Source organism: Panthera tigris, chromosome C1, assembly GCF_018350195.1.
Source record: "Panthera tigris isolate Pti1 chromosome C1, P.tigris_Pti1_mat1.1, whole genome shotgun sequence".
Lineage (NCBI taxonomy): Eukaryota > Metazoa > Chordata > Mammalia > Carnivora > Felidae > Panthera > Panthera tigris.
In genome coordinates this window covers 36819802-36843608 of record NC_056667.1, presented here as the reverse complement: position 1 = coordinate 36843608, position 23807 = coordinate 36819802, and the positions used below count along the sequence as shown (strand labels likewise).

The 23807-nt window shown below is 40.3% G+C and overlaps 1 protein-coding gene across 2 annotated transcripts in view; it reads left to right on the top strand.

The window, feature by feature from the left end:
- The first annotated feature begins 71 nt into the window (after positions 1-71).
- Positions 72-23807, top strand: part of EFCAB14 (EF-hand calcium binding domain 14) — a 38146-nt gene continuing 14410 nt past the window's right edge. Inside the window, exons 1-5 of one of the 2 annotated variants that reach the window (XM_007077245.2) lie at positions 72-1183; positions 2616-2764; positions 8499-8644; positions 17799-17897; positions 21848-21958. In XM_007077245.2, the coding sequence (XP_007077307.1) occupies positions 1002-1183; positions 2616-2764; positions 8499-8644; positions 17799-17897; positions 21848-21958 (687 nt within the window). In that variant the 5' untranslated portion in view covers positions 72-1001. The remainder of the gene's footprint in view (positions 1184-2615; positions 2765-8498; positions 8645-17798; positions 17898-21847; positions 21959-23807) is intronic. The other variant, XM_007077246.2, reaches the window with a different exon arrangement.

The window sequence follows — 23807 nt, the reverse complement described above, 5'->3', positions numbered from 1 at the left end:
CAATGGAAGCGCGGCTTACTGGCAGGCAGCGCCGGCTGCTGTGCCAAAGGGGAAGTGAGCTGGGGCTGGAGCGATGGCCCGGGTTTGGAGCCCGCGGCCGCCGCCGCCGCCGCCACCGCCACCGCCAGCACGTTTGGAGCAGCTACGGCTGCAACCGGAGCGGGGGCCGGAGTCGCGGCTGGAGTGGAAGCGGCGCGTGTGAGTTGCCGAGAGTCGCCCTTGCCGAACACCTCAAACTCTGGGCGGGAGCGCTTCAGGTGGGCTGAGCCGCCGTCGCCCTTCTGCACCGCGCCACGCCGCTGGCCCAGACAGGAGGGTTGGGGTCTCCCAGGTGAAGGACTGGCGCTTGGCAGGCTTAGCCCTCCGAGCCGGGTTCTAGGCCTTCCTCAGTCTCGGGCTCCTTTCAAACTCAGGGCGGAGGCCGAAGGACCGTGATCACCCCGACCCGGGCATTTTCTTGGCGCCTAGGCTGTGTCGGGGCTGCGAGCCCCCTCTTGCTGCCACCTCTCCAGCTAGAGAGCGACTAGCGCATTCCCACTGTCTAGCTCTGCACCTCCCCCTCTCCTCTCATTCAAGAACAAGTTTCTTTTCGCTCTCAGTTGGAAGTCCTGCCCTGGAAGGCCAAAACACCCATCTGTGTGCCCTTCCCCAGTTCCTGGAGCACAGTTAGAAATATCTACTTATTGGGAGATAGAGGTTGCTCCCCTATCCACCCTCTTATCTAATTGAAACTCCATGCCCAGAGCCTTACCCATTTTGATCACCAGCTCCCTGGCCATCTCTATGTGACTTCCCCCACCCATCTGAGTTTCACTTTCCTCTGGGCTCCAATCTCTAGCCCCCAGCGGATCTGGTCAGTCCCACCCCTGGGTGGGAGTGACCCAGGGCTCTGGCCCAGATTTCCCACCCTGGAAGGCAGCTCCAAGGCAGCGAGAGAATTGGGCGTCGGGTACGAACCTGGCAGCTCAGGAGTGGGTGCTCCACTCACCCCACACAAGAAGATGAAGAAGCGCAAAGAGCTCAATGCATTGATTGGTTTGGCTGGGGACAGTCGGAGAAAGAAGCCCAAGAAAGGCTCAGGCCACCGCCTTCTTCGCACTGAGCCTCCTGACTCAGACTCTGAATCCAGCTCTGAGGAGGAAGAAGAATTCGGTTTAGTTGGAAATCGCTCTCGTTTCGTCAAGTGAGTGATGCAGTGGTGAGGGGTGGGGTGGGGAAAAGGCATTTCCTTATATTACCAAAGGGGAAAATTGAAAGGAAGGAGAAGGGTGTTCTTACAAAGCAAAAAGGGTGTAGACCTTGGACAGCAAACAGGAAGAAAAGATGTTAGGGAGAAGATGAGCTCAGGTTCTGAATGAAGAAGTTAGAGATCTGTCTGTAAGTGTATAAAGAATTCAGAATCCAGGGTGGAAGTATGGACTTGGGGAATGTACCAAGAGCCCAGAGAGAGCAAGTTGGGAGTGGCAGAAAAGCTAAGAATAGGTACATGGGAGCAAAGAAGCTTTGGGGAGTAGACCTTTTTTAAAAAGTGTAGTAAAGACAGGAACTTTAAGGCTGAAGATTATTTTTCACACTCTTGATGAGTCTGAACCTTGATGGTGGGAGGATATGGTGAGGAACATACAAAGTGTGACACTTGAGAGTATGTGGAGAGTGGGAGACAAAAAGATGAGGCAACTTTTTTCCAAACCACTTTGAGATGGTGCAGCCACTAGGCAAATCCAAATGAGCTTTGAGAACATTGGGAATTGGGCCCAGGATGGAAAAAGGCTAAAGGGAACCTCGAAGGTGCCCTGGGACCCTCCCAAGAGAGCACACTCAAAGAATATTCTGCTGAGGATGTGGAAGCTAGAGCTAGGCAGAAGGTTGGAGTGCTAAAAGAGATAAATCCTTTGAGGTTTTTTTGTTTGTTTAGAGTGTCTTTGTCCTTTTATTTTGTTAAAGGAAGAGTTTGGTTTCTAATGAGCTTTGTCAAATTAAGCAGTTAAAAGCAGTCTCGGATTTGGGATATGGAAAGATGATGAATAGTTCTACTGGAATAGTTGCCCTGATGAGTTACTTTAGACCTTGAGTGCTGGTTGAAGTTTGGTGTGAAATCTAACCCTTTTCCATGTTTCCTGCCTTCTGAGCCGATAAGCTAGAGTGTTCCAGGTGTCCACTTAAACCTACGGGCTCCTATTTCTTCTGTTTGCACTAAAACTTGCTCAAAAGTCTATGAAGTTTCAATAATAGGAAATAGGGTCCCCTGGAGGGAATATATGTTGGAGAGCCAGAAATAGGGAAATTGTAGTGCTGTAATGGAATTGCAGAGATCTGGTCTTTACACTTTCCTAACACGAGTGTATCTCCAAAGACCTGAATCCATGATGATGGCTGTGGGCTGCCGTGCCCACAGGATCTCTTTCTGTGTCATGTGAAGTTTGAAACCTTTGTATCCAAAAGATGAACTCTTCATAAGGTCTTAATTAGTCACCTTCAACCCGCTGTTCAGATTTACGTGTGTTACCCAATGTTCCCTGGTAAACAACTATATGGCAACACATGCATGCTATTTCTAATACAGCTGTACTCATAATCATTTTTGTACTCCTGATTGAATCTGTTCTTACGATCAGGGGAGACTACTTACGATGCTGCAAGATCTGTTATCCCCTCTGTGCTTTTGTCATCCTTGCCGCCTGTGTTGTGGCCTGCGTTGGGTTGGTGTGGATGCAAGTTGCCCTGAAGGAGGATCTGGATGCCCTCAAGGAAAAATTTAGAACAAGTAAGTGGTCGCCTTTTTCAGAGTATTATCTTATTTCCAGGTCTAGGTCCACAGAGTGGAATTAAGAGTTTGCCCAATTATATATTCCTTCCAGCCTTCTTACACTTTTTCTTAGCTGTCAGCTTGAATGTGAGAATAGCTGTTTGTATTTTTGAAACCCACAAACAAAAAGTTATGCTTATGTACCATCATGAAAAATAGCATCTAAATCATGGCATTGCAGTCAACACTTAAGGTGCAGAAAGGAAGTGCTAAAGTCCAGGAGTCTAGAACCTTGGTGAACCTCAGCCTGTTGCCACTTATACTTCCCCAAAGATGAAGTGGCAGTAGCCACACTGGGCTATTTCCTTCCTCCTCACAGGGCCATTTGAGAAAGAATGTGGGAATGTCTGTCAGTTTCCTCCTTAAGAAACACCATATGGAAACAGGAATGGACAATAATAATAGCATTTATTGAGTGCCTACTGTGTACCAAGTCACAAATAAATATTTGTCTCATGAATGAGACAACCGTTTAAGAAACTTTTTTTAAGTTCAAGAGTTTTATATATTTTAAATTATAAAGTTATATTTTGCCATGTCCGAGGTACTTTATTTGAAAGGTGTATTTGCATAGTAGCTTCCACCAGATTTAACCTAAGTATCTTCCTTCAGCAACACTGAGATCTTTAGTTCTAGGATTCAGGAGTTAATTTTCTAAGCTAAAGAACCAGTTTCAAGTTAATCCCAAATGCCTTAACCCTAGCAGTATTAGCACATGGGGTAACTGACCACTAGGCTTTCTCAAGGTTTTAACAAAATCTGGCTCCAGAACTGGAATTAGAGCTGTGTCCCTTCTTCCCATCTCCGTCCTTCGGAGGTCACAACCTTCAGGCTTTCCCTCACCCCACCCTCTGTTTGCTGCCTGCAGTTATTCAAGTTCTGAACCTGACCTAGAGGCAGCTAATCCTTAGTTACTGTGATAGTAAAGTTCTTAGTGATGTTGCTTGAAAAAAATGTTGAAATACTAATTTTGCTTTTCTTCTGATTCAGGGAATGGAACTGGGTAAACCACAGTTCTCTGCCAGAATCATCTTGACCTATATGTTTAATCAACTGGTGGAATCAGAGTACAGTATAAGAAAAAATGAGATTTGTATTCTAATTAATTTCCTTCCTTAATGGCTGTCCATACCAGTATTACAAAGTGTTTTTAAGGCCAGTGTTGTCTTTGTAAGCCAGTAATCATAACTTGGAAATGAGGTTCTCAGAAACAATGTTTAACTATATATAACCACTAAAGACACCTGCCTGTGCCCTCATCTCTAATTAATTGGGCCACCTAGGTTTGTGCTATAGTTTGTTTTGATCACGTATAGCAATCATTTATTTATACGTTTCAAAACATTGCTCACTTCTACCCTCCAGGGATTCCTTTCTCTGACTGCTCTGTGCTTTTGTTTACAGGACACCCATGTAATTTATACCTTAGCTGAGCTTTTCAGGGAATTTCTTTTTTTAGAAATGTATATTTGAAGTGTATACACATAATTGACCTGGCAATCAATCAGTCAGCAAATATTTGTTGAACACTTGTTAATATCAATCCCTGGAAATACTACATTCAGGAGATGCCAGGAATTGTACCCTGAACTATGAGACCTGCTTTCTACCATTGAGCAACAGTCCCCTGGGACCCTGACTACATTTGTCAGCCAGCTGAGTGAAGCAGATTTGGAATTGTCAGTCCAGCTGCTTTGTTGTCTTTGGTTTTCTGCAATAGAAATGCCAGCTCTGTAGGGGTGTCTGGGTGGCTCAGTCGGTTAAGTGTCCGACTTCGGCTTAGGTCATGATCTCATGATTCATGGGTTCAAGCCCTGTGTTGGGCTCTATGCTGACAGCCCAGAGCCTGGAGCCTCCTTCGGATTCTGTGTCTCCCTCTCTCTCTGCCCCTCCCATGCTCATGCTCTGTCTCTCTCTCTTTCTCAATAATAAATAACATTTAAAAAAATTAAAAATTAAAAAAAAGAAATGTCAGCCCTGTAATGTCTAAAGCAGGACTTCTAGGGGGTAGATCACGGGGCATAGTCAGTAGGCTGAACCATCGTGGACCACTGGCCTCAGAGGTGTTTTTTTTTTAAACCATTATCTTGAGTAAATGAGGTCAGTCATGTTAAGCTTAAATAGTCTTTCTTTGAATTACATTTCTACTTTAAATATATTTCAAGAAATTTATTTCTTGTTCTTCAAGAGGACCCTGGAAACCACTGATTTAATTAAGACCACCTGCTGGTCTGGCTTTACTAGCTTTTTGGGAAACTCAGAGCTCTTGTTCTTTATTTCAATAACTTTTCAAAGACATTTGTCAGGAAAGGAGGCGGGATTGCTGAAATATCTGAAATAGAAAGCAAATCCGATAGACTTGGTATTTTTCCTTGTGGTCCAAGAGTAACTTGATACTGAAGCTAAAGGTACTAACTGGCCTTGAAACTCAGCTCAGTATTCTTTCCAGACCCAGGTACTTCAGAAGACCTCCACAGTTATTCTAAGGAAGGTTCCGTTCTCAACCATCCCTCCCTGTCATTCAACAATGAAACACTAGAGTAGAGAAAAAGAATTTGGAAAAGAAGGAAAATATTAATAAATTAGGCCATCTCTTCAGTCACACAGGCAGAGTAGCAGTTTGGTCATTTAGTACAGAACTTAAAAGTGTTCTTGTGGTGATGAAGGCTTTAGGAGGTAAGTGTCTGACAGCTGGAGTATTCTAGAGAGAGTACTGGCCCTAAGAGCAGATTTGACTGATGAATCCTGGGTTGCTCATTGCTAGCTGTAAAACTTAGGTAAGTCACTTATTCGTTCTGAGCCATGATTTTCTCATCCATAGAACACAAAGACCTATTTATGCTACCAAAGCACTTTGGGCATCTCTCTGTCATAACATCTGTCACATTGCATAGTAACTCTGTGACAACACCTTGCTCCCCCGTAGGCTGAAAGCTTCAGGGTCTTCTGTATGCACTAGTGCTGGGTGCAGGACTGGGTACATGGTAGAGACTCCATAACGAGTTTGAATGATTACACAAAAGTTTATTGCAAACTAAAGTGTTAAATATAAAATATTGCTGTCGATATTGTATGTATTCTGACCAGAGTGTATGCAGAAATCTCTATTTCATTATCTTAGAGATCAGAAAAAGAGCTATGTAAAGTCCTTTGAGTATTAATATACCAAATTTTAAATGAGTTGCTTTCCATGTTGAAAGAACATAAATTAGTAATTGTAAGTTGTTTGCTACCCTTCCTCCCGTTTATGTAGTCAAAATACCTTGACTGAGCTGGTCTCTCCTAAAAAGCCCCAAATCAGATAATGAAAATGATCATCTCTTGGCTCATACCATCTTAAGTATCCAGGGTGTTTTCAGGGCTTATCAGCTTTATTTGTTTGTTAGTTGATAACTGTAACCCAAGTTACTTACGTATTTGTCTTATTTCTTCTTCCACTTCTGCCTTCTACTTCTTTCATATAAACTATAGGAAAGATTCCGGCTCCCCTCCCACCCCCCACTTGGGACATTTGACCACCTGAGAATGACAGGCATATGTGGGATAAGTTTTACTTTACAACCTCACTGAAAACGTAAAAGAAATTCAGTGAAATGCTAAGTGCTGTATTAATTTAGACTGGTAAAATGTTCTTACTGTTGGATGGATATTTTCCTGCAAACTGTGTGAGTCAAATATTACATTAAAAGCCCTGAGGGAGGAAAAAAATAAAAGCACTAAGGGAAATCTTTCATTTGTAAAGAAACCATTTCACACATATTTTTGAAAAATTAATAAAAATATCTAATTTTTTAAATCTGAATTTTGAGGTAGTGGGCTTGTTTGCAGTAGGGATACCACCACCACCCCATCCCCAGTTTTGTTGGGGATTTTTTGTTGTTGAGTTTGTTTGATTGCATTTTCTTTGTTTTACTTAATAGGATAACATTAGTTCCATTTTACACCCTACAGTTATTTCCCTGGACAAGCATTTGGGTGCTTCTGTGTACCTGGCACTGTGCTGTGTGCTGGAAATACATCACAAATAAAACCTGGTCCCTGTCCTTAAGCAGCTCTCTCTTGGTCTGATAGAGGAGGACAGATGTGTTAAATGTATGTAATGAGCACAGTGTGTTAAGTGCATTGCAGAGTTTGGAATGGTAAAGTGGTGGTGGTCCAAGCCGGGAGCCCAGCTATTTGTGCTGAATCTTGAAAGGAATTAACTAGGCTAAAGTAACAAATGGAGAAGGAGCAAGCCAAGGGCATTTAGGAAGAAAGAATAGTGTGCGCAGGGTCACTGAGGCTTAAAGAGGTTCATGTCTGGGAAATCCATTTGGCTGGGAGATAGTTTGAAGAGTTATGTAAAGTGATGAGAAATGTGGTTGGGAGGTAAGCACAGACCAGATTTATTTGATCAGTGATACTTACTGAGTGCCTAAGATGTGTCAGGTATATTCCAAAGCTGGCTTCACAGGGAGGAACCAAAAAAAGTCATGGTGCTTAAATTTTAGTAAATTGTTTAGTAAATTGTTAGTAAATTGTTATATGTCTGTCCTGTATGCCAGGGGTTTTTTTGTTTTGTTTGTTTTGTTTTTTTGGTTTTAAAGGAAATGTACAATAGCTTATCAGGCAGAAGAGGAAGGACTCTTTCAGGCCTCTGCATTCAGGCTGGCAAATCTCTAAACCAGTCAGAAGTTACAGTTTCCCAAAGGAAAGTTCAAATATCACCCTGTGCTTCATCTAACCTGCTCCTTTATCTTCTATTTCACTTTGAGCTTTTGGGTTGATTTAAGATTTGAGGAAACACTTTGCCGTTTATGAAAAAGATTTAGAATTGTAATCCTCGTAACAGCACCTGAAAGGTGATTAAGAACCTATCTTGCATTTGACCAGTTTGAGATATAAAAAAAGTAGATCTAAGCACTTCGAGATACAACTTTTGATGTCACCTTGAGCATTAATGGAGTAAGGTTTATAAATCTTCACTGACCAATCACAAAGCTCCTTAATTGCTCTGGTTAATACTTAATATTTATTTATCACTTATTGTATGCCTGACCAGCCCTGTTTAGTACTTACTTTACAGCCATTCCTTCACTTAATTCCAAAAATCCTGGGGGCGCCTGGGTGGCTCAGTTGGTTAAGTGTCCGACTTGGGCTCAGGTCATGATCTCACACTCTGTGAGTTCGAGCCCCGCATCGAGCTCTGTGCTGACAGCTCAGAGCCTGGAGCCGGCTTCAGATTCTGTGTCTCCCTCTCTCTGCCCCTCCCCTACTCATGCTGTCTCTCTCAAAGAATAAACAAACATTTAAAAAAACTAAAAATAAATAAAAATAAAAGTCCTATAAAGTATATTTTATCCCTGATGAGGAAACTGAGCTCAAAGAATTTGAGTAATTTACTCAAGATCACAGTAAGTTACACAGTTAAGATCCAAGTCCAACTCTTTTTGCTGATACTTTATCATTTTTAGCCATCTGACTTTTAAAAGTTGCCTGTAGTGAAATAGCCCCAGTTAAAATGGAGCTTTAGTATTAAAGATATATGTTTGCATAAATAAAAGAACAGTATAGCTGATCAGATACAAATTCAGTCATCCTATCAGGATTAACTTTTACTAATCTGTCTTCTTTCCTAACGTATGATCATTTTTTCATCTTGGAGTCATGAGGAACTTTGGCTATTTATGATTATTCTTGTTTTTGCTTTTAGTGGAATCTAATCAGAAAAGCTCATTCCAAGAAATTCCCAAACTTAACGAAGAACTGCTCAGCAAACAAAAACAACTCGAGAAGATTGAATCTGGGGAGCTGGGATTGAACAGAGTCTGGATAAACATCACAGAAATGAATAAGCAGGTAGCAAATGTGTGATTTTATGTCTGTGTAGTCTGTGAATATTTAGTTTGTTTAGTATGAATTTGTAGGTATAGAGCACTCACTTCCAGTTGTCTTACTTTTTGAAATGATGTCTTGCATGCTATGATCCGAACACATTACAGTCAGGCAGAATGGGTAATAGTTTTGCATTTGCCAAATATTTAAGATGTTAGCCTTTTCTATAAAGCAACAGTTTTACCAAATAGAGTAGTTTGGAGGGAGTTAGAAGTTCTTGAGTCAACGTTTCCTAAGGAGCATTGTAGGTGTCAGATAAAGAAAGAGTGTCATTCTGACCTCTAAGAAAAATGGGTAGTCGATTTGTATTAGATAATGAGAGCTTATTTTGTTTAATTAGAGTTCACAGACTTACAGTTGCAGCCTTGAGTTTAGTGCTATACACTGTTGTAAGAAAAAAAAAATCTGTAAACCATCAATAGCTAATAATAGTTATTCTAGAGTAGCATAGGAAGAGGTAGCAGAGTTGGTAGCAAGCCTAGAGGAAAAGCCCCTAAATTGGCCAGTTCTCAGTAGGCATTGATTCCAGAAGAGGGGTTCTGCCACAGGAAAAGGGCTAATGCAAAGGATGTTGGTCGAGAATCTCCTATGTATAAGGTACTATAGTTGCCACTAGGTACTCACCCTCTGTCCCCAGTTTTTGCAGTTTAGTTACAAAAGCTATGCATTGGCAAGACAACTCAAGTACCAAATGAATGCTATACCTGCAAAGTGTTTAAAAATAAATATACCATCTTCATTGGAGCTAAGAAGATATTCTCTTCTTCAGAATGGAGTCACAATGTTCAGAATCAGCCACTGGCAGGGAGCTCTGTGCTAGAATAAAGTGCTTACACACATTTCCAAAGCTACCCTCATCTTTCAGCAGCAGTGTGAGAGGGGCAGTTCAGCTCTTGAGACAGGGATCAGTGGCCTGTGTCAGTGGTTTTCAGACTTTGGCCTTGAACCCATAAAAATAAATGTTTTATGTCATTACCCAGTAAACATTTATCTCCATACATTTATGGGTAACCTAAATAAAAGTTTCTGAAAACAGTAACTTACCCTTAATATGCTTTATGTTTACTGGTTTCTATTCAGTTCTATTTCACTTTCTTAAATCACTCATGAAATAATTGATGGGTTGTAGCACCTAGTATTTACTCGTTATCATTTATCTTTGGATTCTCAGTCATAAAGGAAAAGCAAGTATTCACTCCCTTTTTGTAAAAAGAATAGGATAAATTGTAGCCTTGCTTATATTGACAGAGCAAATTAGCAGTTTGACCAGAGATTATATCAGGTGAAAGTAGACCACAGCAAAGCACTGAGAAATAATTAATTAGCATCCCTCACTGGGGCAAGCCATGGATTCCATTGATATAGTTAGTCATGAAGAGGCAAGAATGAAATCTTTCAAGATGAAGAGTCAGTGTCAGCTCTTTCCCATCTCCTTCACGTAAATCGGCATTGTGGGAAGAGTCAAAGAGGAAATTGGTACTTGGTGTGAGAGGTCACACAGATTTTCAAATGTTTGATACATATTTTGGCCTCTGAACTCTCTTTAACCAGGAATCTAGCAACAAAAGAATCATTTTGTTCTTGGCCTGGCTGTTATTTTTAACGCAAGAAGTACCTGGGAAGGCAGGCATACAGAAAAGTTTACTTCAATCCTGGGGTTTTATGTACAAAACTGGGAGAGATTGAACTGAAGCCCTTTCCATTTTAGTCTCCATAGATCTTCAGAGATGAGGGGACTGATGAGACCAGCCTGATGCAGAGGAATTCTCTTCTGGCAAGGGCATAGGAGGATGCGTGGTAGTGAAGTGAGCTTTGTGTTGGTCCAAGGGGAGCCCTTCACTCTGAGTGATGTTCTGAAATTAATGATACACATATCTGATGGTGTACTCAAGTAAAAGGCATTTGTCCTAAATCAAAATAGGTCTAAAAATAAAATTAGTATTTAACCATGTTTCCATATCTAAGGGTAACTGTCAGTTAAGATGCTTTTATTGGCAAATTATTTTTTAAAGAACAACTCAGAGTGGCTTAAACAATAAGAAAATGGATTATACCACTTAACAAGAACTGTTCTTATCACAGTGTGAGTTGAAAAAAGAAAGCCATTAATTTGAAATAAGTTAAAATCAAATTTTGCATTGCAAACCTTTAAACTAATAGTTAAAATCTCATTTACTTTTCTGTTTTATTCATGAGAAATCTCTAATTTCATACCCATAGCCATTCTCAACCATTATAGGGAGTCTCCTCCCCCTTCTTTGAAGGCCGGTAATTCAACAAATGTTTAATGAGCTGCTCTTTTAGAATTAGGCCTTGGATTCAAAACCAAAAATGATGTAACTTCTGCCTCAAGGCTCTTACAGTCAAATGGAGGAGATAAGAATGTGAACAATTGTTATACAGCCTCTTGAGCAATAAGAAACAGGTCCACATGAGTGCTGTGAGGGTATTTTTAAGTATGTATTAACGAGCATGCTGGGGCCAGACGAGGCTTCTCACATATCTTGAGCTGAGTCCTGAAGGGCACATAGGAGTTGGCCAGGTGAAGTTTGCAGAAAGAAGAGTGTCATAGGTAAAACATTACTAAAGTTTATCCTTATTTGGAGATACCATATTTGTGAATTCACCTACTTGCTAAAATTTGTTTTTAACCCCCAAATCCTTACTTGTGGTGCTTTCATAGTCATTCACTGATGGGCATACATCAGTCATTCACTGATGGTGGCAAAATATTTGAGTCACCCAACACAAACATTTCCAGGTGATGTCAAACAAAGTGACACTCTGTTGTTTCAGCTCTCATACTGTAAACAGATTTCCTTTTCGAACTATAGTTAGTGGCATGTTTTCACACTTCTGTGGAGTTTTTGGTGATTTCACTGTTTGAAATGTCCCCCTAGCATAGTGCTGAAGTACTAGCTAATATTCCTAAGTGCAGAAAGGCTGTGATATGCCTTACAGAGAAAATACGTGTGTTAGATAAGTTTCAGGCATGAGTTCGGCAATATACGTTTAATAAGATGTCTTTAAACAGAAACACACGTAAAACAGGGGTTACGTATAATATTGACCAGTAGCCAAAAATGTGACCAGAGAGCTCTCAGGAACCTAACCCTCTGCTTCCCTTAGGAGCAATGGTTCAGTAGCCACTAATTCAGTTTTTGCTGCAACTTTCTAGAACGTAACTATTACGAATAATGAGGATATACTCTATGTCCAAAAGAATAGACAAATGAAAACCACGGTGTGTTTAGAGAATTTTAGTAGTTCATTATAGCTATAGTTTGGCAGAAAGAGGCCAGAAGTAAGGATATGTCAGCAAGAGCCAGAGGACCTTGAGTGCCTTTTTATAGTATGCTCTGTATCCCTTTTGGCACTCAGTCCCAATAACCTTATGTTATAGTTATTTGTATATGCATCTAATTACACTACAAGGTCATATACTGTAGTGCGAACTTTAAGCATGATGATGGTGATGATGATGATGGCAGTTAAGACGACAACTGCCATTCATGAAATGTTTTCTTTGTGTAGTCCACTGTTAAATGCACAACATAACGTGATCTCCTTTTTTGGTTCTATAGCCCTTTGAAGTAGGAGGTAGTATCTCCATTTTACAGATATGAAAACGGAGGCCCAAAGAGGTTAAGTAGTTTGCTCAAGGTTACATAGATGCGTAGCATTGCTAACATTAAAATATTCAAGGCATGGGAGCCCGTTTTCTTTCCAGTTTTCCATTCTGCCTTACATCTTTATATCCTCTATAGGATGCAGTAAGTGCTCAGTAGATCAAGTTGAAAGGTTGTGATGTCAGGTTTCTACTAAGACTCATCATTCAACACTGATGATTATCTGTTTTAGTAACTTTTTTACTTACTGTTTAAAGAATCTTTAATTTTAGCCCCAGAGCAAAAAAAGCAGCATTTCAGACTTTATAGTAGGAGATGGTCTGATAAGCAAATGGTCTACATTAGTTATTTTTAATTCTGCTAATGAAAAGTCATGTAATATGCATAAAAGTCATGAATAATCTTTTGGCTGGAATGTGGAATTTTTTCTTAATTCAACTTTTTAGACTCTTTGAACTACAGCGTGTGACTTTTAGAGATAAATTCTGTCATACTTGAATCCTATCTGACATTCTAGAATGTCTATTAGAGACCAGAGGAGTCCCAGAGATAGTAAAAGGAGAGTGCCCCTTGTCTGTCCACTCTAGTTCCACATGTAGCTTTGCTGTAATTTTCCACAGATACTAACATTACTCCACTCTTGAGAGAGGAGTGCTGACAGATGGAGTCCAGCTTTGCAGTTATGGGGATGTAGTTGAGTCCTAGTGACCAGTGTGGGCCTCAGGACTTATAAATAAGAGGTCCTAAGTGATGTTTGGTAATTAGAGAGTTAATGGTCAGCGCATCCTCTTTCAGGGAGGCAGCTGATACCCTAGGCCTGGCTTTCACCTGCTCCTCTGGTTTTGGGTGAAGTGGTGGCTGCCCCCAACCACACTGGCCATTTGTGGGGTTTTTTTGTTTTTTGGGTTTTTTATTCCAGATGTCCCCCACCCCTGCCTCCATCCTACACTGGCCATTTAAATGGGAGGCAGTTGCCATTCTTGAGATACTTCTGATTAGCATCAGACTCTACCATAGCCTCAGGATATTGCAGTACCCGGGAGAATAGTGTCTACCTGGATCACTCCACCCAGAACACAGCTTGTGTCTTTTAGGACCTGGCCTATTGTCAGTGGAAGGAATTTGTTCCCTTAGGTGGCCAAAAGGTAACTGCAAAATTGATGGGGCATTTAGAATAACCATATTCTCACCATCCGATTGTTATTGAGTTGATTGTGTACATACTTTGGAGTACTGAGTAAAACATACCTACCTGGAGGATGGCCTCCTTCCTAGCTTTTATGTTTGAGCTAAGCATGTTCAGATAGCCTTGGAAGGCCCAGTGAAGGGCATGGAAGAAAGGGCCAGCCAAGGAAATCTGTTAAACCCTTCCAGAGTTGTGATGTCTTTTTCCTATGTGTATTTCATTCCCATCTTTTGTGTTTAAAATTTTATGAGTAGTATGTGAATGTATTCTTATGTAAGGTTTAAACAATAAAACACTTAAGGAACTCTTATGAAAATTCCCTTTCAACCCTCATCTCTGTATGTTCCCCCATCACATACACATTTCTGGTCCCCATGGGTGTCCACTGCCATTGGTCTGGACTGCATTCTTCTAGTCCCCTTTCTAACAAAATCATAATAGCTTTTAATATGAATTAGCTTATGGGTTAGCGTGTGTGTATGAGACCAAATGGATGGAGTCATTCAGTATATATTGTACAACTTGTTTTGTTCCCTGAATACATCTCTTTATCCTTAGCAATAGATAAAATGGTTTCTAGTGTCTTGCTATTACAAATAAGGAAGGAGTAAATATTCTCGTGCGTACATCTTTGTGTACATGAGCAAGTTATGTGTAGATAGATTTCTAGAAATGAAATTGCTAAATTAAAGGATATAAGCACTCAAATTTTGACAGATACTCCTAGATAACGTTCTTACAGGTCTTCTCCAGTTTACATTCCCATTAAGAATGCCTTTTTCCTTATGTCCTTTTCAAACCCCAGTATTATTCATATCTTTTTAAAGGCGTGGATTAAAGCAACCTCTGTGATGTAATTGCTACTCTTAAGAGGTTATAGTTTGCTGAGAATATCTCTCACTATAGAGAATATCTCTATAGTGGGCTGAGGTTTCTCAACCACATTGATTTCAAGTACATAGAGTTGGAACGTTGAAGAGTATTCTGAATATTTTGGAGCATTTATGGAGAATTACATGTTTAAGTGCTTATTAAATTTCACTATTAAAGAGCTAACACTTATCTGGTATTTTGTTTGTACTAAGAACTATGCTACGAACTTTAGTTATATATCTTCATTTAATCCTCGTGGCCTGTATTAGTCATCTTTCACTGTGTTACTTTTATCTCAAAACTTAATGACTTAAAACAGCAAACATTTGTGATCTCACAGTGTCTGGGGGTAAGGAATTTGGGAGCATCTTAGTTGAGTGGTTCTGGCTAGGATCTCTGTAAAGTTGCATTTAAGATGTAGGCCAAGGCTGCATCATGTGAAGGCTTCCCTGGGACTAGAGGATCTTCACTCGCATGGCTGTTGGCAGCAGGTCTCAGTTGCTCTCAATGTGGGCTTCTCCACAGGGCTGCTTGAGTGTTTTCACAGCAGAGCAGCTGAGCGAGTGATCCAAAGAGGAAACCCTGGTGCTTTTAAAGACCTAGTGTCCAAAGTTGTTGTCACTTCCACTGTCTAGTGTAGGCTGAAAGGAAGTCACTAGGGACAGGCCACACTCAAGGGAAAAGGATGATGTCCCACTTCTTGAAGGGAAGACTGTCAGACACTTTGTAGACCTATTTTAAAACATTCAGATGTCCCTATGAGATGATTGTTGTTAAACAGTTTTTATTGTTTTAGGCATTTTACTGGGGAGAAAAATGAGTCGACTACTTATTTAGGCTTATCTCCTCCTTCCTGGCCTCTACCCTCTACTCTGCTTGGACTAGTCTTCTCAGCGTCCATCCTAGACACAGAGTGTTCTTCCTCAGCCATACATACATTGCTTTCAGTAAATACTTAACCAATCCTTGTCTATGTGCCAGGCATATTATGGAAAATGTGAAAATACACATGGTCCTTGATGTCATGGAGCTTACAGTCTAGTGGGAGAGAGAATCCTTAATCAAGTAATCACACAAATAAATAAATTATTGTCACTTTGAGAAATGCCATGAAGAAAAGGTATTCCTGGACCCGTTCATGCTGTTGCTCCCTATTTCCTAATGCCACACTCACCTATTTAACCTAGGAAGAATAGCTGCTTTATTTTTATATATAAAATCCTTCTCCATCAGAGTCTAATTTGAGCCCTCCTTCAGTGAAGCCTGTCCCTTTCAGGCTACACAAATATTCTTTTCACTGAACTTTATTCAGTATCCCATCTAGTACTTAATTATTTCTTTAATGTTACCTACCTACCTCTACCCCTCCACCTCCCTCCTTCCCTTCCTCCCTCAGTCTCTCCCTTCCTCCCTCAGTCTCTCCCTTCCTCCCTCAGTCTCTCCCTTCCTCCTTCAGTCTCTCCCTGTTTCTCCTTCCTCCTCCCCCTTTCTCACTCACATTACAGTTCCTTCCACTGAGCCTTCTTTCTGTTCTTTAGATATGCCAAGCTCTTCCCTGCACAGGGGCATTTGTCCTAGCAATTCCCTCCGCCCTGCAATGTACTTCATTCAATCTTTGACTAATTCCTTATTATTAAGATCTCAGTTCAATTTTCATCCCTCATCGAAGCCTCAGCTAATCTAATCTATTTGCTACCATCTAATCTAAAGTAGCAACCCGGTCACTCATCAAGTCAACTTATTTTAAATTTTCTTCTAATGCACCTCACTAGTGACACTAACTAGTGTTGTTTGTTTTTTTTTTTCTTTAAAAAAAAATTTTTTTTTAATGTTCATTTATTTTTGAGAGACATTGAAAGAGCACATGTGGGGAAGGGGCAGAGAGAGGGAGACAGAATCCAAAGCAGGCTCCAGGCCCAAGCTGTTGGCACAGAGCCCAATGCAGGGCTCCAACTCAACCGTGAGACCATGACCTGAACCGAAGTTGGATGCTTAACCAACTTAGCCACCCAGCCACCGCACTAGTGTTTTTCTTATATAAAATTGTCTGTCTGCTTGCACTAAAATGTAAATACCACAAGATCACTCACCACTGGTATGGAATAGGTCTCACTTGTTGCAGTAATGAATGAGTGAAAATGGACCCGAAGTCCCTGAACATACCCCTCCTAAAAGGAAACAGCTAAAAAGAACTCAGTTCCTAAGTTCCTGGGCTCCTTACTAGGCTTCTTGTTCAGAACACACTGTCAGTTGTTCCAGGAATCTGTTGAAATTCTTCCTAGTACTTAATCTGGTGCTTTTCTTCTTTGTTTTTCTTTCACCTTCTACTAGGCTGTAAGCTCCTCGAGAGCAAGCCTCATGGTCTTGTTTGCCACTGTCTCCATAGTGTCTGCAGCAGTGCTTAGCACAGAGATGCCCGGCATTTATTGAAGGAAAAAATGAAGGATCAGGTTTACTTTGTCCGCTAGCTCTCTGGTGCCTACCACAGAGTTAGGCACATAACAGGTGCCCAGAAACTTTAGCGATTACTCTGTGAGGCCATTCTGAATATAATTGCTATTGGTAGATCTGTGTTCTGATCCTAGAACTGGGGACAGGAAAGCAGTTTGGAACTAAGAATCTTTCAAGAATGTTTTGAGCCACACTGTAAAGGTGTTTAGAATGTGATTTCTACAGCCTGAAATTATGTATTATACAGATTTCCCCAGTCCTCATTCAAGAGAGAAATCCAGCTATTTAGAATTCTACCCCTAAATAGCAGACGGGAAGACACATTTTATTTTTATTCTGTTCCAATTTTAATACATGTACTGAATCAGTCAGTGAGTCAGTGGGTATTTATTGAGCCCCTTCAGGTACAGAGTACTACTTTGATTGAGCTATTGAGTTTGAAATGTTAATCACATTGTTAAACCAAAACTGAATCCCCAAGTAGTTTAAAGTGTTGTACAAGTTCCTGTAGACTGTATTTTGTGATGATGGGCTTTTACTTTATAATGTATGTTCCCACTTGGTGAGCAACCAAAGTTCAGTAAATACCCAACGTGTTATTTTTTTTACCAAAATGAAATCTTTCAGGGGTCCTTGATCATTAGCCTCCTCCTTGTCCAATTGTTGAGGGATTATGTTGTAATTACTGCATCTTTTCGTTTAAGATTTTGGATCTTGTAGCTGCCAGGAGTAGGGTAAGCAATAATACTTACCCTTCCCTCTTTGGCACTAGTGTTTAAATTTAGCAGAGAAAAATAGATATTACTACTGCCTTCCAGATCTCGGTTCTTTCCAAAGTGCTGTAGTTCCCTTTCTTCTTGTGAGCTGACAGGGTATGATGTCTGGAGTGCCTTCATACCATCAGCAGCCATAGAGTCTGTGAAGGAAGCATTCATTCTCCAGATTCCGTTGTCATTTTTTATTACTCTCTTCCTTTCAGATTTCTCTGTTGACTTCTGCAGTAAACCACCTCAAAGCCAATGTTAAGTCTGCTGCGGACTTAATTAGCTTGCCTGCCACTGTAGAGGGACTTCAGAAGGTAAGTGCTGCATTTGGGCACTGAGATTAACCTGTTGCTGTAATTTTAGCTTCTTACAAGTTTTCTTTGAAAGCATGGCATTTGAAATCCTCTGGTCCAGGAGGGCAGTAATAGAGTATATCACTGTGTTCTGAACAGTTCAGAACATCTCTGTTTTAGTTTGGTTAGTTGGGCCTTTAATTTGCAACAGGTGAGTTTAGTTGTGGTTTGTACGGATTCACACCTTTTTATTTGCCTCCCTGAATCCCAGGATTTCTCTTCGGGGACTCGTAGGTTAACAAACGTGGGTTTGCTTCTCATCACTTGCCTTTTCAATTCATCATCCACAATGTCTTCATGAAAGCAGACCACTTGTACAGGAGAGTTGCTCTAAATTGCTATTTTTTTTCTTGGTTAAGAGGTTGTTTAAAAACAATACTAATTTGAGGGAAATGCAAGAATTAAAAGTTTAGGATATGATAGGTATTGGCAAGGATGTGGAGCAAAGAAAACTTTCAAAGACTCCTGCTGGGAGTATAAATTGGTAAAAAGCATTTTGGAAAACATTATATATTATTTTATAAAGGTAAAGGTGCACATACTCTAAGCAACTCACTCCTAGGTATATATCCTAAACTCTAGGGCCTAGGCAAAAAATAATTTGGAATTTTTGTTTACTTGATCCCTAGGATTCAGGCCCAGAGCAGGTGGTAGTGACAAACCAGGTGAATAATATAAAGTGATCTGTAGAGCTGAATAGGGAGAGTGGCCAGGGGTAGGAAGGAGAAAAAGGTGCCTAATTGAGACACAAGCAACATCAGCCCCTGCAGCAGGAAACGAAAGGGATTCTGGAGCAAGGGAGCCTTAAAAAAATGGGTGCCAAATCTAGGATCTTTGACTTTTAAAAATTAGTGTGTGATAAGTTTTATTATATGCCAGGCTCTATAAACATGTAAATCATTTCCACAAAGGAGTGAAACACTACTATGTCACATGCAGAAACAGAACTTTGTATTTTATAGCCATACCACCCATGTGTGCTCATCTCCGTAGTTTCCTGTTTATCCAAGATGGTCATCTGCTTACAATTTAAAGTGGGGGAGGGAGAAGGCAGGGAGACAACCATAATAAAGTAAGTTCTTTTTGTCATCATTCCCAAGGGTCCAATGGAAAAAAGGTAGGCTTCTGTAATCTTTAGCATAGAAACAACTCTGGCAGTCTTGCATTAGAAAACGCCATTGAGGGGTGCCTGGGTGGCTCAGGCAGTTAAGCATCTGGCTTCAGCTCAAGTCATTGTCTTGAAGTTCATGAGTTCGAGGCCTCCATTAGGCTCTCTGCTGTCAGTGCGGAGTCCTCTTCGGATTCTGTCTCCTCCTCTCTCTTCCCCTCCCCCACTCGTTCGTGCTCTCTGTCTCTCAAAAATAAATATTAAAAAAAATTGGTTTATTGCACTTATTAATTCAATAAACATTTGGGGAGCTTCCTCCAGTTTGTGCCAGGCATTTTGCAAGTGGTAAGAATACTAGTTTCAGGGTTTTGCTCTGGAATTCACATGGCTCTGTCAGCTGCTTCCTTAAAAAAAAATCTTAAACAAGAGCTTACTGTCTTGCATCCTAATGGGCTCGTACATCCAACAAGAGAGGATTCTCGTAACAGTAGATGTCTTTGAACACCCATCACTTCTGTTAACAACAGTTTGCATAGATAACATCCCAACTTAGAGAGTTGTACCCAGTGAGTTTTCTCTTTGCAAATCTGTGTGTTTATAATGTCAGATAACTACTTTTAATACAAGTGGCTCAGTTTTGAAGTGGTAGGTCATCTCAGATACCTGACTTCAGTGTATCTCGTGATTTTTTTAAATGTTGAAAATGTCGTCTCTTGGTCTTTTGGATTTTTGGCTGTCAGTGTAATAAAAACAACCTTGGTTAGAAATACTAACATATTTAGTATAAAACCAATAAAACTGTCAGTATATCTTAATAAGAGGCGAACATCCACCAAACAGTAGCACTCTTTTGGATGTTCCCTTAGGACAGGTCTTTTTAAAGTGATGGTTTCAGAATCATGTTTCCCAAGTCCCCAGTCCACTTGGGCTCCTTAAGCCTAATGAAGACAAAGTAAGCCACTACTCACGGCTCATTCCACTCAGCAGATGCTGATGGGATTCTAAAGCAAAGGAGGAACAAACACTGCCAAATGGAATTTTTCCTTCATCTCTGCAACACTGGGTTTCCCAAAGCCAATAATGCTTCCACCCATTTTCATTTAAAAGCCCTCATTTGCTCCTGACACAGTGGCAATCTGCAGTGTTAGCTGTGGCCTTCTGCCTGTCTGCTCTACCACAGGGCTTAGTAAGGGCCATTGGTAAGAGAACCTTATCTGTGGGTTCCAGATTTATGAACTAGAATTTTTTTTTTAAGACAAAGACTTAGTTTTCCTCTAGGAAAAGTCCTTTAAATAGAGAAAATTATTTGTTTTACATATATAATTGTGTATATATACAGGTGATCTTTGAACAACATAGGTTTGAGCTGTGCAGCCCACTTGTACATCAATTTTTTTTTCAGTAAATACAGTACAGTCCTGTAAATGAATTTTTTTTAATGATTTTCTTTTTTTTTTTTCTTTTTTATTATTTATTTTGAGAGAGCAAGCACATGCACACGGGAGAGGGACAGAGAGAGACGGAGAGAGAATCCCAAGCAGGCACCACTGTGTCAGCATAGAGCCCAATGCAGGGCTCGAACCCACAGACTGTGAGATCATGATCTGAGCTGAGACCAAGAGTCGGGCACTTAACTGACTGAGCCATCCACCCGCCTGTCTCTTTTGATTTTCTTAACAACAGTATCTTTATTGTAAAAATATAGTGTATAATACATATAATATACAAAATATGTGTTAAGTGCTTATGCTATTGGTAGGCTTCTGGTCAACAACAGGCTATTTGTAGTTAAGTTTTTGGGAGTTAGAAGTTATATGTAGATTTTCAATTGCATAAGGGGTCCGCACCCTAACCCCTGCATTATTGAAGAGTCAACTGTATATAAACATAAACGTGTAGATTCCTGTTAATTGTCTCTGCATACGCTACATGAAATTCAATTTGAAGAGACTTGAAATAATTAAAAGCACTGGTCAGTGCTTACCCTAAAATTACAGGGATAGACCACTGCACTCCCAAAAGAATGGTGAAAATTGAAAAGACTGAAGGTAGCAGTATTGATGAGAATATGAGGGAACTGGAATTCTCCTACACTGCCAGTAGGAATGTAAAATGGTATAATCATTCTAGAACAGATCTTGGCAGTTTTTTAAATTAAGTAAAGTATATATCTACCATATGATCAGCCATTCACCTCCTAGGTATGATGGTGATGAGAAAGCATATGATGAAGGGAAATGAAAACATATGCCCACATAAAGACTTGTACATGAATTCTGAAGGCAGCTTTATTTGTACTAGTCAGATAGAGAAAACAACCCATAAATGTCCATCAACAGATGAGTAGTTAAATTGTGTTGTATCCGTATGATGGAATGCTTCTCAGCAACAAGCCTAAGTGACTACGGCATGGGTTAATCTTAAACTAATGAAGCTGAGTGAAAGAAGCCATACCAATAAAACAAAAAATGAAACCAAAAAAAAAAAAAAAACCCACATGCTCACTCACTGGTCCTCTTTATACAAAATTCTAGAAAGTGCAAACTGATATATAGTGGATCAGTGGTTGCTGGAGGGCAGGAGAAGAAGAATTACAAAGGGGCTTGAGGAAACTTGGGAGTGATGAATGTTTATTATATCGATTGTGCTAATGGTTTCCCAGGTGTGTATATATATGTCAAAACTTATCAAGTTACACATTTTGAATATGTGAAGTTTATTGTATATCAGTCATATCTTTAAAAAAACTATTAAAGTTTTTAAAAAGGAAAACACACTGACCTTACAACATGTTTCTGTTCAGAGCGTAGCTACCATTGGCAATACGTTAAACAGTGTCCATCTCGCTGTGGAGGCAGTACAGAAAACCATGGATGAACACAAGAAAACCATGGACTTACTGCAGAGTGATATGGTAAGGAAATCTACAAATGTTGCAGGAAGTCAGCATTCTGCTCACCCTCTCCTGTGTAATTGGAGTGATGCCAGTTATCCATTTGTCTAAACAGACCCTACTAAGCACCTTGTTAAAAGATGTAATCTGTAAATTAAGCAGTTAAGCTGGAAAAAATTAAAAGCTGAGTCTTCTACGAGCATAGTGGAAAAAATAGTAAGATACAGTTCATGGGTGGAATGGGTAGGAAAGAAAATGGGGAAGAAGGAAAGGGAAGTGTCACAAGTATTGATTGCTACATAACAGATCACCCTAAACTTTGTGGCTTAAAACAACATGTTATTATTTCTCACTATTTTGTGGGTCAGGAATTTGGGCAGAATGCAGCCATACGTGTGACTTCGGCCTGCACCACATGAAACAGAAGAATACCCCCATCCCACTGAGCCCAGTCAACCCACAGAACCATGGGAAATAATAAATTGTTGTTTTAAGCCACAGAGCTTGGGGATGATATGTTATGCAGCAGCAGATAACTGAGACAGAAGCAAACCCCTGCAGTGCTCAAGAATTGTTTCCAGATGTCTCTTAGTGTTGTGCGGGTATAAGCTATCTGCAATCATTCAGAGGCCTTAATTCATCACCTAGTGGGTACTCTGCTCCATGAAAGATTTATGAAGGGTGAAAAAGATGGCACAACCTTCGCTGTCTTGCTGGGGAGATGAGTTATATGTACATGAGATTAGGACTATTCAAGAAACACAAAGATTCCCTAGATTCTCCACTAATTTCTAGGTCTATCGCACATGCTCTTCTCAAGCTTTGGAGTTTTGAGTTTAAACCAGGAAGTTTGTATCAAGGAGATCTGGGCTATATTAGAGCTCTAGAAAGGGGGGTTTTTCATTTCTTCAAAACAAGAACTCTTCACTGTTATTTAATGGGGCTGACCCAGAGGAAAAAGCATTGACCTGGTGTTCAGACACTCTGGATTCTAGTTCCAACTCTGCTGCTGAGTGGGAGATTCATAATAATAAAGATCCCTAATTTAGCAATTATTTTATTACTATTATTTTAATATCTGGAACATTTTCTCAAAGTAATTAAATATGTTCCAAAATAACTTTTTTCCTAACTCAAAAATTCATGCTTTAGAGAACCATGGAGTTTTTTTCTCCCACCTCTCTTACTTTTTCTTTATTGTGCCTTTTATTTCTTATAAAAGAGTTGATAAATATCTAGGATTTCAGGGAAAACAATTTATTTCCCCCAGTTGCATTCTATTATAATTAAATCTGCCTCTTTTAAACTTCCATAGTTGCCTGTGATAATCCTTCCATTGGCACATTATATACTGAATTAAGTCATAGATACAGACTCTGAAAGATTAAGGCATGCAGAGTTTTTCCACTAGAGGGGAAAAGTGTATATAAACATGTTACACTTCACCCTCTTCAGAGAGAGACCTGAGCAGTGGGAAGGGGATGGGAAAGGAAGGGTAACCTTCAGACATAAATCTTGGCATGTGCTGTTAAAATTGAAAAACTGTGGTGCGTGATTGGTTGTTGTATTCAATGCCCAAGGCCAGTGGTTACACAACTGGCTTCTCTTTGAATGTACAAACCTCTCTAGTCCTGGGGAAATGATGACACTAGCCAAGTTCGGACTGAGTTCTCAGGCCCCTGGGACGTTACAGTGATTCTACAGTTTCTCTGAGAGTATGGGTAATAGAGGCAAGGAGGACTGGTGTCTCGGGAGTTCATTCCATTCAGAGATGGAGAAACACTGGGAGGGTCTCAGTTCCCTGAGGTGTCTGGGTGCTGCTGATCCAGTCCACCCTTCAGGCTGGCATCCCCAAAAGTACCTGGTGTCC